The sequence below is a fragment of the Sander vitreus genome, unplaced genomic scaffold (assembly GCF_031162955.1).
Source record: "Sander vitreus isolate 19-12246 unplaced genomic scaffold, sanVit1 ctg154_0, whole genome shotgun sequence".
NCBI classification, from domain to species: domain Eukaryota; kingdom Metazoa; phylum Chordata; class Actinopteri; order Perciformes; family Percidae; genus Sander; species Sander vitreus.
Window position 1 is genome coordinate 1 of NW_027595402.1, and position 17,978 is coordinate 17,978.

A 17,978-nucleotide genomic window follows, 5' to 3' on the forward strand; every position below is an offset into this window, starting at 1 on the left:
AGCCTAAAAATGCCCAAAAGATCATCTTATCTCAGCTAGTAAAGACTTGCTGCAAAAATGCAACAGATGACAAGTTGACCTAACGTCCACACATCAGTTTTATAAAAACATATCTATTGTTAGTGTACGTATTATTTTGCATGCAGCAAATACACAGTGTGTTTAAGACATGAGGTCAATTTGTACGTTCTAAATATCTGCCCAACATCTTCTTCCTCCTTGTCAGTGTTTGGGTTCATTTTGTAAACAGATAACGTTTGATGAGATCTTGAGAACGGAGGTAAAAGAAAAATCTCTTTATCATCTCAAGTCTTGGATTGTAAAGAGAAATAAGTCCGTGTCAGAGGTTACTGGCGTAACTTTGAGGTTTTGTTTGTGTGAAATGTAATTTGAAATCTTCCAAGATTGACATCGTGACTAAACCGCAGTAATCCAGTTCAGATACGTGGACTCTCCGTGAGTAAATAGAAACCGAAAGGCTGCTGCTGTTTTGACTGTGTATTTGTTCTGTTTCCTGTTTTATTTTGGTAATCCGTTTTTCTCCCTTGTCATGTCTTGTTTTACTTCCCGCTTTGCGTTTTCCCGCCTTTTGTGACCGTCACACACTGACTTGTTTCACCGGTTAAAGAGTGCTCGTGTCACCTTGTCCCCTTCGTTACCTCTTGTATTTAGTCTCTGCGTTTTCTTTGTCTGTTGTCAGGTCATTCATTCTGTTTTGGAGCGTCGGTGTGCGAGGCTACCCGTTTTGTCCCAGTGTTCCCGTTTCCTGCGCCTCCCGTTTTGGATTTCCTTGCCTGCTGTCTTGAGGACTCCTTGGTTGTATATCTTGTGTTTAATAGTAAATCCTCGAGCTTAGTACTTTTGCCTGCCGTCTTGGGTCCTACGACGTTCTCCGATTCCCACAACTGCTGCATACAGAAAAGGTGCCCAGGATGTTGATATTCCGGGTCGGTTAAATGCGATATAATGTCGATAGTCCGATGTCTGCTGCTAACCAACTTTGCCATAGCAGGGATCGTATCAACTGCCCTAACAGAACTGTCGGATAGGAACTAGGGGTGCACGATTCAGAAAATGTCACGTTTCGATAACGATTCTCGATTTAATGTAGTTACTATTCCCATGTGATTGCAGTAGACGTACAAAAACAAAAAATAAGCAAACTATTTTGAATCGTTAGAGCTTGAACCGCGATATTCAAATAGATTTTTTTGCACACCCTTAATAGGAACCGTCAACTTTTTTAACGCATCCTACTGAGCACTCCGATACAGAGACAAACTCACTGTCCTTTTCTTCCATCGTGGGATGATTAAAGGTCGTCATCTCCCGACTGAACGCTGGCCCAGACCAAGTAGTGAAGGCAGCGCTGGCGCTTTCTCTTAAATGAAGAAGTCGTCCTGACTTACAGTTTGGGGTTGATGCCGTAGTTTGAGTAAATATGCGCCGACTCCAACACCCAGGATCAGGACGACGCAGCCAAACACACCGAGGATCGGTACGCTCAGGAAGAGACGGCCACCTGATGAAAAAAAAACAAACATACATAAGCTACAGAAGCTGGAATATCACATACACACATTATATATATATATATATATATATCTTCCATCTTCCATCTTCATCCGCTTATCCGGGGTCGGGTCGCGGGGGTAGCAGCTCCAGCAGGGGACCCCAAACTTCCCTTTCCCGGGCCACATTAACCAGCTCTGACTGGGGGATCCCGAGGCGTTCCCAGGCCAGGTTAGAGGTATAATCCCTCCACCTAGTCCTGGGTCTCCCCCGAGGCCTCCTCCCAGCTGGACGTGCCTGGAACACCTCCCTAGGGAGGCGCCCAGGGGGCATCCTTACCAGATGCCTGAACCACCTCAACTGGCTCCTTTCGACGCAAAGGAGCAGCAGCTCTACTCCGAGCTCCTCACGGATAACTGAGCTTCTCACCCTATCTCTAAGGGAGACACCAGCTACCCTCCTGAGGAAACCCATTTTGGCTGCTTGTACCCTGGATCTTGTTCTTTCGGTTATGACCCAGCCTTCATGACCATAGGTGAGGGTAGGAACAAAAACTGACCGGTAGATTGAGAGCTTTGCCTTCTGGCTCAGCTCTCTTTTCGTCACAACGGTGCGATAAATTGAATGTAATACCGCACCTGCTGTGCCGATTCTCCGACCAATCTCCCGCTCCATTGTCCCCTAAGCTCGCGAACAAGACCCCAAGTTACTTGAACTCCTTCACTTGGGGTAAGGACTCATTCCCTACCTGGAGAAGGCACTCCATCGGTTTCCTGCTGAGAACCATGGCCTCCGATTTAGAGGTGCTGATCCTCATCCCAGCCGCTTCACACTCGGCTGCGAACCGATCCAGTGAGTGCTGAAGGTCACAGGCCGATGATGCCATCAGGACCACATCATCTGCAAAAAGCAGCGATGAGATCCCCAGCCCACCGAACTGCAACCCCTCTCCACCCCGACTACGCCTCGATATCCTGTCCATAAATACTACAAACAGGATTGGTAACAAAGCGCAGCCCTGGCGGAGGCCAACTCTCACCTGAAACGAGTCCGACTTACTGCCGAGAACCCGGACACAGCTCTCGCTTTGGTCGTACAGAGATTGGATGGCCCTGAGAAGGGACCCCCTCACCCCGTACTCCGCAGCACCTCCCACAGTATCTCCCGGGGCACCCGGTCATACGCCTTCTCCAGATCCACAAAACACATGTAGACTGGTTGGGCATACTCCCAGGCTCCCTCCAGGATCCTTGCAGAGTAAAGATCTGGTCCGTTGTTCCACGACCAGGACGGAATCCGCATTGTTCCTCTTCAACCTGAGATTCGACTATCGACCGAACCCTCCTTTCAAGCACCTTGGAGTAGACTTTACCAGGGAGGCTGAGAAGTGTGATACCCCTGTAATTGGCACACACCCTCTGGTCCCCCTTTTTAAAAAGGGGAACCACCACCCCGGTCTGCCACTCCTTAGGCACCGTCCCAGACTTCCACGCAATGTTGAAGAGGCGTGTCAACCAAGACAACCCCTCCACACTCAGAGCTTTAAGCATTTCTGGACGGATCTCATCAATTCCTGGGGCTTTGCCACTGTGGAGTTGTTTAACTACCTCAGCAACCTCCACCAGGGAAATTGATGCCAATCCCCCCTCATCCTCCAGCTCTGCCTCTACCATAGAGGGCGTATTAGTCGGATTTAGGAGTTCCTCAAAGTGCTCCTTCCACCGCCCTATTACCTCCTCAGTTGAGGTCAACAGCGTCCCATCCTTACTGTACACAGCTTGGATGGTTCCCTTCCCCCTCCTGAGGTGGCGAGCGGTTTTCCAGAAGTACCTTGGTGCCGACCGAAAGTCCTTCTCCATGTCTTCTCCGAACTTCTCCCACACACGCTGCTTTGCCTCTTTCACGGCAGAGGCTGCAGCCCTTCGAGCCCTTCGGTACCTTGCAACTGCCTCCCGGAGTCGTCTGGGATAACATATCCCGGAAAGACTCCTTCTTCAGTCGGACGGCTTCCTGACCACCGGTGTCCACCACGGTGTTCGTGGGTTACCGCCCCTTGAGGCACCTAAGACCCTAAGACCACAGCTCCTCACCGCAGCTTCAGCAATGGAAACTTTGAACATTGTCCACTCGGGTTCAATGCCCCCAGCCTCCACAGGGATGCACGAAAAGCTCCGCCCGGAGGTGTGAGTTGAAAGTCTGTCGGACAGGGGCCTCCTCAGACGTTCCCAATTTACCCGCACTACCCGTTTGGGCTTACCAGGTCTGTCAGAGTCTTCCCCCACCCCTGACCCAACTCACCACCAGATGGTGATCGGTTGACAGCTCCGCCCCTCTCTTCACCCGAGTGTCCAAAACATATGGCCTCAGATCAGATGAAACGATTATAAAATCGATCATTGACCTTTGGCCTAGGGTGCTCTGGTACCAAGTACACTTATGAGCATCCCTATGTTCGAACATGGTGTTCGTTATAGACAATCCATGACTAGCACAGAAGTCCAACAACAAACAACCACTCTGGTTTAGATCAGGGAGGCCGTTCCTCCCAATCACGCCTCTCCATGTGTCTCCATCATTACCCACGTGCGCGTTGAAGTCCCCCAGCAGAACTATGGAGTCCCCGACTGGAGCCCTATGCAGGACTCCACTCAAGGTCTCCAAGAAGGCCGAATACTCTGAACTCTTGTTTGGTGCATATGCGCAAACAACAGTCAGAGTTTTCCCCCCCACAACCCGCAGGCGTAGGGAGGCGACCCTCTCGTCCACCGGGTTAAACTCCAACGTAGTGGCGCTCAGCCGGGGGCTTGTGAGTATCCCCACACCCGCCCGGGGGCCCCGGGCTTCCTCCGGGCAGGGTCACTTCATCCCTTCCTCAATTTTTCATAGGATTTTTGAACCATTCTTTGTCTGGCCCCTCACCTGAGACCACTTTGCCTTGGGAGACCCTACCAGGAGCACAAAGCTCCAGACAACACAGCCCTCAGGTTCATAGGGACACACAAACCTCTCCACCACGATAAGGTGATGGTTCCCGGAGAAGTGGTTCTGTATTGACGGGTGCAATATCTGAAAATCGATAATTATTTATTATTTTATAATAAAAATTATAAATTTATATTTATATATTTATATCTGCATTTATGTCAAAACCTAGATACTTTCAAACATCAAAATGTCATTTATTAAATGTATTTGTGTCAAAATGACATATAAACATCTTTTCCTATTTTATTTTGCCTGGAAACGCTTCCAACACGCTTGTGTGTCTCGTGAAAAATAGGCGTCGGTCGTCCTGCTGTTTTCAACGCTGCAGCACCATAAAAGTACCAAAAGTGGTCAAAACTCCACAGGGTACCTTTAGGTTATAATGCTTGTAATTATTGTAAATTTAAAGAGAATACTGTTTTTATTCTTCTTTTTTTTTAGAGCTGAAGAATTTAGGTTTTTAGGTTAAAGCCTTCATTAAAGAGGGCGATGTCAGGTCATTTTAGACACATGTACATCTTGGGCTCTTAAAATCTTAGTCACCACGTTGCATTGAAAGCTACGTCATTTACATGAAACACTCATCTGCATTGGGTTATTTTTTGTTCCACCTGTGATTGGTCGGTGGTTGTCTATTTCCATTGTCCTTTGATCTGAGGATGTGGGTAAAGTGTTAAAACTGCACAGAAACAAAACGACATTGACGCAGTATGGAGCTCACATCACTCTGCCTGATACTTTGTAAGAAAGCTCAATTCTTTCAATAATTTCAATAGATGTACTTTTCTTTCTTTTTCTGGTTTATTTGCAAGTACCGAGACCACAAAATGGAGTTAAGCATCGAAGCAGAAGTGAAGGTAAACAGTAAAGTTCAGATTATAACAGGAAGGGACAGTTTAAAAGAACCTAAGATATATACAATGTCAACAAAAATATATTTAGTGCAGGTGGAAGTACAAGTAAAGGCAGGAGATTGGGGAAAAAAACCCACCAGGAACGTGGTCACGTCACGGCACTCCCGTGTTCTGCGAGGTAAAATTTTTTCAAAGGAGTCTGGTGGCTTTGTTAAAGGGTAACTTCAGTATGGAGAATTGGCACAGACAACCACACTTCTAAACATCGAAACTGTCCCTTTAAACTAAACCTGCATTTGTGCAGCAACACATTTATCGACTCAAATGCTCAAGTGAATTCATGTGCATTTTCATTTCTTAAATAAAATAAACCTAGATATCAAAGCTTGTCTCCTCATTACCACAATCAGTGCATGTACATGCAGTTTAAAAACCAGATTGTATTAAAGCTACATTGTGTAAGAATTTCTCCCATCTGAAACTGTATATGACAACCACCTGAATATTACTTTCTAGCCCTTCCTCCTACGGTGGCCGAATCCGAAATGCAGAGGTATGTCCCTCTTCGGCTAATGTATTTTAAAGATGGAGGCGCTACATGGCTGCCGTCATTCCAGCGACTCACTCGTCATGTATTCTGAATGATCCTGAATGGCAGATTCTACGCTTACGAGAATACTTTGATTAGCTGGTGGAAGTAATTACACATGAATGAGCACATATTTGTGAAAGAACAAAGGGGTTTTTGCTAAGAATAAAAAAAAAAATGACACAATGTAGGTTACGGTTACTGGGTTTTCTTAAATGTCTTGTCATAAAACCCACGTGTGAACCCATTTTTCAAATCAATCTTGTTCTAAGAAGTTTGATGAAAAATGTTGATTTAATTGACAATAATTGTTGATTAATCATATCGATACAAAGGTGGAATAAGACCAAACGCACAAGGTTTGGTGTCTCTGTTTTTAACACAGAAAACATCTCTATTTTCCGGGTTTGAACCAGCAGCGGCAGCCACACTGAGCATCCATCCTGATAAATCGCAGTTCTTCCGGTATGAGGACATCTCTCTGAGCTGTTTGGCGCGGGCGAACTCCAGCGGATGGACACTGAGGAAAAACGGCTCCTCTAAGACGCCCGAGCCATGCGAGGGTAGCTGCCGCCTCAAGGACGTGTACCCATCGGACACCGGCGAGTACTGGTGTGAGTCGGAGCGGGGAGAGTGCAGCAACACCGTCAGCATCACAGTGACCCGTATGTATTGGCTTGTTGTTTTGTTTCACACTGTTTCTGCTCTACCGGTTTGACAAAGGGACCATAAGTCATTCATTTATATCTTGAGTTTAAAGGAAAGTAGAAGATACTGCTTTGTGCCTAAACCACACGCACGCTCATTTCTACCAACAAGTCCTCCAAACCGTACGACAATATGGGTCTGGGATTTGTTTCTAACTCTCTAATATGACCCACAGGAGCGTTTCAAGTTAGCGCCAATGGTGGCAGAAATATAGCCTGGCGCCGCCCTCCTACGTACTTCCTCTCAATTTTCATTTTCCTTCAGTGCTACGTCTGGGTTTGTGGTATATTCTTGGCTTTTCTCCGGCCAAATCTTTACCAGTCCTATCAGAAAAACCAAAAATAGACAGAAAACGACCAAGATACCTACTACAAATGACCCAAAACGGCCACATACAAAAGTAAAATGGCTAAAGATCGATGAAAAAAAATTACTTGCACAATTGACCAAACATAGATGTAAAATGACCAAAATAGAAAATGGATGCTAAATAATCACCGATACAAAAAGACTAAGGGCCCTATTTTAAGGATCTAAGCGCCTGGCGCGGGTGCGTTTAGGGCGTGTCCAAATCCACTTTTGCTAGTTTGACGGCGGAAAAAAGTGTCCTTGCGCCGGGCACATGGTTCAAAAGGGTAGTACTTAGTGTCTTCATTAATTCATAGTTGTGTTTTGGGCGTAACATGCAATATACCAATCAGAGATCATCTCCCATTCCCTTTAAAAGCCAGGCGCGTTTGGACCTTGGAGCATTGCTATTATGATGGAGGATTTGCACCGTAATATTTTTATTTGTAATCTTTTGCATGCTTGTGTGCTGCTGTGCGTCCCTGTGTGTGTAACAAGCATAGTGTGCGCTCGCTGTGCACGAGCCTAGGCGCATTTACTAATTTGCTGCGCCGGGTGCAAGATAGAGCCCTAAAAGTAGACTCGTTGAGTTTGGGTGGCTTGTTCCTATGTAGACAGGGTGGGGGGGCCTCTTACATCTCATAATCCGTCCATGCCCAGGCCAACGAAAATGCAGCAACAGTCAGAGTTTGTAAGTGGAAGAAGCAGCTGGAGACTCCATGGGACAGGGAAGAGTTGGCAGACACACGGACTGCTGCAGAGATCAAACAGAACACACACCTACATTGTGTTTTTAAATCAAGTTAAGCTCTGCTGATCCCACTGGCTTTACGCACAGATTCTAGTTGTCTGTCACTGTTTATACGGATTAACTTTAAAAACTACCCTGTGATAAAAGCTTTCCAAACGTGAACATATTAGATGTAGAGATTACAGTAGGTTGCTAACCTATCTTCAACCACAACAACAACAACGATTGAATGCTATTCTTTGTTTCAGCCGGCGTTGTGATCCTGGAGAGTCCTGCACTTCCTGCGGCAGAGGGAGACAACGTGACGCTCCGCTGCTCCTACAGGGAAAGATACGAAGCGCATCCTGCATCCAACTTCTCCGCCGCGTTCTTCAAAAACGGCGTGTTCATCGGCTCCGAGCCTGCAGGAGAGATGATCCTCCCAGCGGTGTCCAAAACTGACGAAGGCTTCTACAAGTGTGAACACCCAACGAAGGGAGAGTCCCCGCAGAGCTGGCTGGCTGTGAGAGGTGACCTTAACAAAAAATGAACAAATGGAGAAATTTCTCTCTCAAAATCACCATGAACCTGGCTATTTTATTTTGAAATGTGTTTTATTTTGGTAGTAGTAAGTATCCGGCTTCACTGTTGTCTTCCTGTATGTGATTTCCTTCCTGGCTTGACACGTACGCTCGCGTCTCGCGCCGGTGTGGCCGGACAGATTGGATTACATGGGCGCCGTAAAACAAACAAACTACGCCGCTCACGCGTGCGGTGTGTTCCAGCTGTTAGTCGACTCAATAGTATCGCAATATTTCGCATAGTATCGCAATATTTTCCGTGGCAATACTGTATCGATATACAGACACCGAGTATTGATCTTTTATTATATATAGTTGTGTTCAAAATAATAGCAGTGTGAGTTAAAAAAAGTGAATAATGCTCAAAATCCTTAGAATAGCTTTTAATTCCATAATATCATTGCATTGGGAACACTGCACATTCAATTCCAAATCAAAACATGACCAAAATTGATCACGTTTGTGTTATACCTTTACAGAAAGTGAAGAAAAAGGAATATTAGGCTGTTCAAAAAATAGCAGTATTTGCATTTTTCTTTACAAACTCAAACATTTACTGTATGAACTGAAAAATGTCTCAAGGGTTTGCTTTACTTTGAATCACTGCACTAATATTTAGTTGCATAACCATTATTTCTGAGAACTGCTTCACATCTGTGTTGCATGGAGTCGACCAACTTCTGGCACCTGTGAACAGGTATTCCAGCCCAGGACCATTGAACTACGTTCCACAATTCCTCTGCATTACTGGGTTTTGCCTCAGAAACAGCATTTTTGATGTCACCCCACACGTTTTCTATGGGAATTCTTTTTTTTCAGCAATGGGACTTTGCGGTGGCTTCTAGCTGATAGCTTTGCTTCACATAGCCAATCGTAACAATCGTAACAGTACTCACAGGTAACTTTAAAGGGATATTTCACCGTTGGAACGATGAATATATCTTTAAATTGGGTCACTTATGTAGTAGAAATGTGAATGTGATGTGAATTTTTGGTGGCTTCTAGGCCGAGAAAAGCTAGAAAATGTGTTTTTGGCTCATGTGGATGAAAGACACCAAATCCCAGAATGCACTTGCTTCGCTGCCCCTAAGCTACGTCTACTGTTACAGACAGACGGTGAGACAGTCAACTCAGCTTTAGTCTGTTTTATTGTCATTTTAACCATATACACGAAACAACGTTTCACCGTGGCTCAATTGGTTACACAATTAAAATATATAAAAACGACATTATATAAAAACGACATACGAAACAGGCTACATTTAGTACACATGATATGCTCCGTAAGGTTCAGCTAACACATAGCTACTAGCATTAGCGCTTGGTACAAATTTGCATGTAATGTAAATGGTCGGCATTTAACAGTCACAAACTCCACCAGCAGTTAGCAGTTAGTTGTCTAGTGAGCAGACACTTGCAAGCAGGATTGATGGAACAGGTGGCCGGCTAGCGTTAGCTTTCCACCCGCAAACTCGCTCAACGTCCCCCGCTGATGATGTCCCTTTACCGGCCAGAGGCTTCGATCAGCACCGCTGGTCTCCATAGCCGAGTATTCCGTCTGTAATAAAGTGTCCTGTGTATTCTCCGATCTGTACCAATGTATCCCGGAGGTACACGTGTGCGGTAGTTTGAATGCACATAATTGTTGTTCTAAAATTTCCTTCGGGATGAATAAATCTATCTAAAGTTTTGATGCTGAGAAGCCACTAAGCTACGCGAGGATTCAAGATGGCTGACACCCGTTTTGTTTCGTGGAATTTCGGAGAATGCCGGAGTCCAACCCCCCTATGGGCGGGTTTGAAATATGCGGAAGTTGGACTGTAGTCCATAGCCTCTGGGCAAAAAAGCCTCTTATGAAGCAAAATGACGATTTTTGCGTCATAAGAGGCTTTTTTCCAGACCCACAATACAGAGATCTCTCGTCTCAGGGGGACATGAGGGAGGGAAGCACGGTCATTCAAAAATACTACCGGGTTTCTACTGATACAAAGCTCAATGCTAAATCGGTGAAGTATCCCTTTAAGTCTTCTTTGATTTTCCTGGAGCTGATCATTGGTTGAGCCTTTGCCATTTTGGCTATTCTTCGATCCATTCGAATGGTAGTTGACCGTTTTTTTCCACGTCGTTCAGGCTTTGGATGCCATTTCAAGGCATTTGAAATCATTTTGGCTGAGCAGCCTATAATCTTCTGCACTTCTTTATATTTTTCCCCTCTCCAATCAACTTTTTAATCAAAGTCCACAGTTCCTCAGAGCAATATCTGGAACGACCCATTTTGCTGAGTATTTCAGTGTGAAATGCACTATAACCTTCCTTAAATATGGGCCATAACTGACACCGGTTTCTTCACAGAATCAATCACCTCACTAATTGAACACAACACTGCTATTATTTTGAACATTCCCCTTTCAATTACAGATTCAATTACACAGAATGAGCAGCATGCATGTCATGACTGTTGGGTCTGTTGGTTTTCTATGGCTCTACAACACCATCCATCCATCCATCTTCATCCGCTTATCCGGGGTCGGGTCGCGGGGGTAGCAGCTCCAGCAGGGGACCCCAAACTTCCTTTCGGTCATGACCCAGCCTTCATGACCATAGGTGAGGGTAGGAACAAAAACTGACCGGTAGATTGAGAGCTTTGCCTTCTGGCTCAGCTCTCTTTTAGTCTAACGGTGCGATAAATTGAATGTAATACCGCACCTGCTGTGCCGATTCTCCGACCAATCTCCCGCTCCATTGTCCCCTCACTCGCGAACAAGACCCCAAGGTACTTGAACTCCTTCACTTGGGGTAAGGACTCATTCCCTACCTGGAGAAGGCACTCCATCGGTTTCCTGCTGAGAACCATGGCCTCCGATTTAGAGGTGCTGATCCTCATCCCAGCCGCTTCACACTCGGCTGCAAACCGATCCAGTGAGTGCTGAAGGTCACAGGCCGATGATGCCATCAGGACCACATCATCTGCAAAAAAGCAGTGATGAGATCCCCAGCCCACCGAACTGCAACCCCTCTCCACCCGACTACGCCTCGATATCCTGTCCATAAATACTACAAACAGGATTGGTGACAAAAGCGCAGCCCTGGCGGAGGCCAACTCTCACCTGAAACGAGTCCGACTTACTGCCGAGAACCCGGACACAGCTCTCGCTTTGGTCGTACAGAGATTGGATGGCCCTGAGAAGGGACCCCCTCACCCCATACTCCCGCAGCACCTCCCACAGTATCTCCCGGGGCACCCGGTCATACGCCTTCTCCAGATCCACAAAACACATGTAGACTGGTTGGGCATACTCCCAGGCTCCCTCCAGGATCCTTGCGAGAGTAAAGATCTGGTCCGTTGTTCCACCACCAGGACGGAATCCGCATTGTTCCTCTTCAACCTGAGATTCGACTATCGACCGAACCCTCCTTTCCAGCACCTTGGAGTAGACTTTACTGGGGAGGCTGAGAAGTGTGATACCCCTGTAATTGGCACACACCCTCTGGTCCCCCCTTTTTAAAAAGGGGAACCACCACCCCGGTCTGCCACTCCTTAGGCACCGTCCCAGACTTCCACGCAATGTTGAAGAGGCATGTCAACCAAGACAACCCCTCCACACCCAGAGCTTTAAGCATTTCTGGGACGGATCTCATCAATTCCTGGGGCTTTGCCACTGTGGAGTTGTTTAACTACCTCAGCAACCTCCACCAGGGAAATTGATGCCAATCCCCCCCTCATCCTCCAGCTCTGCCTCTACCATAGAGGGCGTATTAGTCGGATTTAGGAGTTCCTCAAAGTGCTCCTTCCACCGCCCCTATTACCTCCTCAGTTGAGGTCAACAGCGTCCCATCCTTACTGTACACAGCTTGGATGGTTCCCCGCTTCCCCCCTCCTGAGGTGGCGAACGGTTTTCCAGAAGCACCTTGGTGCCGACCGAAAGTCCTTCTCCATGTCTTCTCCGAACTTCTCCCACACACGCTGCTTTGCCTCTTTCACGGCAGAGGCTGCAGCCCTTCGGGCCCTTCGGTACCTTGCAACTGCCTCCGGAGTCGTCTGGGATAACATATCCCGGAAAGACTCCTTCTTCAGTCGGACGGCTTCCCTGACCACCGGTGTCCACCACGGTGTTCGTGGGTTACCGCCCCTTGAGGCACCTAAGACCCTAAGACCACAGCTCCTCACCGCAGCTTCAGCAATGGAAACTTTGAACATTGTCCACTCGGGTTCAATGCCCCCCGCCTCCACAGGGATGCACTAAAAGCTCCGCCGGAGGTGTGAGTTGAAAGTCTGTCGGACAGGGGCCTCCTCCAGACGTTCCCAATTTACCCGCACTACCCGTTTGGGCTTACCAGGTCTGTCCAGAGTCTTCCCCCACCCCCTGACCCAACTCACCACCAGATGGTGATCGGTTGACAGCTCCGCCCCTCTCTTCACCCGAGTGTCCAAAACATATGGCCTCAGATCAGATGAAACGATTATAAAATCGATCATTGACCTTTGGCCTAGGGTGCTCTGGTACCAAGTACACTTATGAGCATCCCTATGTTCGAACATGGTGTTCGTTATAGACAATCCATGACTAGCACAGAAGTCCAACAACAAACAACCACTCTGGTTTAGATCAGGGAGGCCGTTCCTCCCAATCACGCCTCTCCATGTGTCTCCATCATTACCCACGTGCGCGTTGAAGTCCCCCCAGCAGAACTATGGAGTCCCCGACTGGAGCCCCATGCAGGACTCCACTCAAGGTCTCCAAGAAGGCCGAATACTCTGAACTCTTGTTTGGTGCATATGCACAAACAACAGTCAGAGTTTTCCCCCCCACAACCCGCAGGCGTAGGGAGGCGACCCTCTCGTCCACCGGGTTAAACTCCAACGTAGCGGCGCTCAGCCGGGGGCTTGTGAGTATCCCCACACCCGCCCGGCGCCTCACACCCTGGGCAACTCCGGAGAAGAAAAGAGTCCAACCCCTATCCAGGAGTATGGTTCCAGAACCAAGACTGTGCGTAGAGGTAAGCCCCACCAGATCTAACCGGTAGCGCTCCACCTCCCGCACAAGTTCCGGCTCCTTCCCCCACAGAGAGGTGACATTCCACGTCCCCAGAGCCAGCCTCTGCTGCCCGGGTCTGGTCCGTCGAGGCCCCTGACCTTCACTGCCACCCATCTACAACACTTACTCGTAAATTATTTGTCATATAAATATCACTTCTACCAAAAATTTTGATTTATGAGGTTAGTGATGTTGGACTGCTATTATTTTGAACACAACTGTATGTCTTGGTCAGTTTGTCTGCTTGACAATCCCATTCATCAGCAGTAAAAGTGAAGTGCGATGAACAAAAGAGAAATGTAAACAGATGTTTTGGGGACATCAGTGGAAGTTAGAAAAAAGGTATTAAATTGCAATACATCCCAGTATCAAACCAAATCAAATGCTATGAAATTGAATAAAACTTGTGAGAACCCTCCACGTTATTTCTTTTGAAAATGTGGTTGAAAAAACCACATTTTTCATTTGAAACTCTTTCTTCCTCCCAGCTCAGCCTACTCCTCCTCCTCCTCTTCCTCTGATGATACCTCTGCCCTGGCTGCTCTGCTGCATCCTGCTCGTCGTCATCTACAAAGCCATCCTCACACTGGGTATCTACAAGTACCACAGGTGGGCTTGAGGTAAGAACTGCTCTAAACCGGGGGTGTTCCAATGCAACCAAAACTGTTTGCTGGTGTGTTTGCGGATCAGATCACATTAACCGTTCAACCGTTTTTTTCAGTTTGAGTTTGTTATTGTTGTTCATGCTGTTGCGTCACATCCTGTTCCACTGAACTGTGAAGGTGGCCTCTCAGGTCTCACTGTGGTTTTTCGTCACGTTGATAAAGCAGCAAGTGGAAGATTCACACTTCACTCTAACCTTTTCTCCGCTCTGGTTTCCCTGCAGCTCGAGCCGAGGCGAAAAGCAGAGCTTCCGATCATCTTGTACCGGAACGATGAAGATAAAATGGTTCATATGCTGGCAATATTCATATTTTTGTATTTATCTTGTTGTTGTGTATTACGATGCCTACATGCTTTATTTAACCCTCCTGTTGTCATCGGGTCGAATTTGACCCATTTTTTTCAAAAAGTTTCTATATCAGAAGCGCTACAACCAACCAGAGCACGCTAGGCAGGGCTCAATCCGAGGGGTAGGATAAACGCACGCAATATGATAGCACTACAACCAACCAGAGCAACGCTAGTTGATAGATTAAACTTTTGTCGTATCCGGTCGGCAAAACTCCGAACACATCTTCCTTTTTTAAGAATGACTTCAGTGCTTAACTCCAAGTCTTCCAGAGTCGCGGCTAAATTAAATATTCTGACCAGAATTTGGTTTTTCCAGCTGGCAAGCCAACGGAGAGTCGCTAGACGCGTTCTAGGCTACAATCTTATAGCATTTGAAGAAAAATTGATGAATGACCGATGAAAAATGTGACAAAAATGTCAGAAAAAGGGGGGAAAAAATCAACAAAAACATCGAAAAAAAGTGACAAAAGTGTCGAAAAAGAAGACCAAAAAGCTTATTTTTAATTTTGACCCAGAAAAACAAAAAGTTGATGGGAAGATAACCCAAGGTAATCATCCTTCTGCGTGCACTGAACCATCTGGTGAATTATATTCAAACCAGACAAAAAGATGCCAGATTGATTCTGTTGGGATTTCCCTCCTCTGTGTCCCCTCTTTTGGGACACTGTGTCTGACTCCAATAAAAGACCAATATATCCCCGTGCATTTGTTAAATTGGTATTACATTGATCCTAAGCAGGAGCCAAATAAGATGATAAGATAAAGTCAAATACATTTGTTTAATGAGTCAAGCATCGGAGTTACAATACACAGATCTGTGGGATCACAAAGCACACGGAGACTAAGTTTCCCTAGCAACAGACAAAAAGCCGGAGCTGGTCCACGTATCTCTTTACCTTGTGAGCCCCAATCTATTATTCCCCTCATCTCTTATATTTATTCTTTCTTGGACCCCCTGTTCTTCTCCGGCACAGGGACTGCTATCTTCACACAACACACGCCAGGGTGAGGGCCACTGTGTGATGATCGACCACCTCATACATTATTGTGCGACGCCACCTGCGTTTCAGTCTAACACATGTTTCACCCTTGAAATGAATCTCTAATGAGTCATGTGAACATACATTTGTAATTGCACTCTTAATTAAAAACCCAAACACACAGGTACCACTGCACGTTAACTCTTTATTTGACGTAGAAAGATCCTTTCAGACGAGAAGTCACTGTGAGAGCTCAGAGCTCTGCAGAACTTAAAAATCGGTCAAGGTTGGTTACACCTGAACGCATCATTCCGTCACTTCTTCTGCTGCTGATCATCCCACCGAATAAAACAAAGGGAAATTCATGTTTGTCATCTTTTGCTTAACCCTTGTGTTGCCTTCCCGTCGACCATGCAACATGCAACTTTTAGTTTTTCTGGGTTAGAATATTACAGTTAAAACCGCACACACTTTTTGTCACTTTTCACGAAGTTCTTTTTTTTCCTGCGGGTTTTTTTAAGACATTTTTGTTGTTGTTTTTAAACCACGTTTTTGAAGCTATCTCCGACATTTTTGTCACTTTTTTTCTCGATGTTTTTGTCTCTTTTCCCAAAGTTCTTTTGTCAATTTTTTTTTCAAATGCCATAACACTTTACTTGTGAAGAGCGTCGTACAGAACCGTCCACGTTATTCTTTTTTTTTACAATTTGATTGAAAGAAACCAGAATTTCTGATATAGAAACTATTTGAAAACGAGTCAAATTTGACCCGAGGACAACAGGAGTGTCTGTTTTGTTTTCTTCCTTTTCCTATCCTTTTATCATCACCCGAGCCTTCTAACTAAATAATAAGGATGATTTCGGCAGATTAATTTCTATTTTGACTCTTTTCAAACGAATGCATTACCAAGGTTTGACCAGCAGATGTCACCGTCCTGACTTTTTTAAATGCTTCAAATCAGTAGGGCCAGATGTGAAAACAAGGTAGCCATCCACAAATACAGTTCATCCCTAGGTGCCACATGTATGTTTAACATTAAAACATGATTTATAAAATCATGCCAACGATTATTAGGCTATTTTAATAGCTTAGTATTCTATGCAGTATAAGGTATGTATAAAGGCTTTAGGCCGCCCTACACGTTATTGTAGACCTAGTTTATTATGCAGCTTCATTTTATACAATATAGCACTCAGCATAAGTGAATACACCCATGCTAAAGTTGACTAAAAAGAGGAATAAAAAAAATCAGCTTTTGGAAATTGATCTTAATGCCTTCATTTAAAAAACTAATTAGGAAAAATCCAACCTTTAAGAACACCAATTGTCTGAATGAATAATTTATTGTAAATAAATAAATGTTCTTCCTTAAAATACAGGGGGCATAACTATACACAACCCTATGTTAAATTCCCCCATAGAGACAGGCATACTTTTATTTTGAAAGGTCAGTTATTTCATGGATCCAGGATACTATGCATCCTGATACAGTTCCCTTGGCCTTTGGAATTAAAATAGCCCCACATCATCACATACCCTTCACCATACCCCCACATCATCACATACCCTTCACCATACCCCCACATCATCACATACCCTTCACCATACCCCTACATCATCACATACTCTTCACCATACCCCCACATCATCACATACCCTTCACCATACCCCTACATCATCACATACCCTTCACCATACCTAGAGATTGGCATGGGGTACTTTCCATAAAATCATCTCTCAGTGCAAATCAAACCAGCTATTAGGCTAACTGAAATCAAACCATGCCAAAGGACTATGGTTAACTGCTCCTTAGATCTCTGCAGGGTAAATCCAGACAGCTAGCTAGACTATCTGTCCAATCTCAGTTTTCTCTTGCACGACTATTTTACAGCGGCTCTGTGCGGAGTTTAGCGCCGTCTGTCACGGTTGTGATTGGTTTAAAGAAACGCCAATAAACCAGAGCACGTTTTCCTCCCATCCTGCAATGCTGTGTGGAGTAGTCAGACCCTCGTTCAGCGCACTTTGGAAGAGGGTCTGGCAAAGCGAGATTATTAACAATTAGACTCACAACTTGAACCAACTTTGTAACATAGAAACAAACTTATTACTGACCCCTGTTGTCTTTTTCAGGTATTAAAAGTGTATCAAAGTCTCTCAGGTTTTATTGGATTGATCAATGAAAGTGTAAATACTTTGATAATTGATTATTTTCTGAATTCAAATTAGGTGTGTGATGTTTCCAATTTAAGTTTGATTTTGATCCAGGCTTTTGAGGCAACAGCTGTGTCGTCCACCTGATGTCTCGTAGAGTTACAGTCTGGTTTGTAAGTGTTTTCATTGTGTCAGTTTATATGCTCAAATGTTGCATATAACACCCAAAAAGTCATGTGATAAATGACATAACCACAAACAATACATACACCGTTTTGGCTCCCGGAGGAAACTGGAAAATCTGACTTGTTCTTTGTTTAGTTGTATGGAAAAATACCTTAATGGAGGCATAACTGGGGGGGGGTTTCTTTTGTTGACGTACAAAGGAACAGAGCTGGCTCTATCAGGATGCTGCTGTGTTTTTCCTGCTGCTGATGGCATCATAGTAGCAATATATTAACCAGGGGAAAACTGTTTTATTATTGACTGT

At 45.4% G+C, this 17,978-nt stretch overlaps 1 protein-coding gene across 2 annotated transcripts; it reads left to right on the top strand.

Moving 5' to 3' along the window:
- The first annotated feature begins 5,164 nt into the window (after positions 1–5,164).
- LOC144513264 (sialoadhesin-like) lies at positions 5,165–17,490 on the top strand. 2 transcript variants are annotated; one of them, XM_078244292.1, is made up of 5 exons: positions 5,165–5,238; positions 6,357–6,605; positions 7,996–8,256; positions 13,832–13,963; positions 14,230–17,490. In XM_078244292.1, exons 1-4 carry the CDS (start codon positions 5,208–5,210, stop codon positions 13,960–13,962), a joined length of 672 nt encoding a protein of 223 aa, XP_078100418.1. In that variant the 5' UTR covers positions 5,165–5,207; the 3' UTR covers position 13,963; positions 14,230–17,490. The 2 variants fall into 2 exon arrangements, with proteins under 2 accessions (XP_078100418.1, XP_078100419.1); XM_078244293.1 differs by having other exon boundaries at positions 5,186–5,238; positions 6,360–6,605.
- The last annotated feature ends 488 nt before the right edge of the window (positions 17,491–17,978 follow it).

Coding starts and splice junctions, on each gene's coding strand:
- LOC144513264 (XM_078244292.1), top strand. CDS start 5,208: ATGGAGCTCACATCACTCTGCCTGATACTTT. Junction 5,239..6,356: donor ATCACTCTGCCTGATACTTT/GTAAGAAAGCTC, acceptor GGTTTGAACCAG/CAGCGGCAGCCACACTGAGC. Junction 8,257..13,831: donor GAGCTGGCTGGCTGTGAGAG/GTGACCTTAACA, acceptor TCTTCCTCCCAG/CTCAGCCTACTCCTCCTCCT.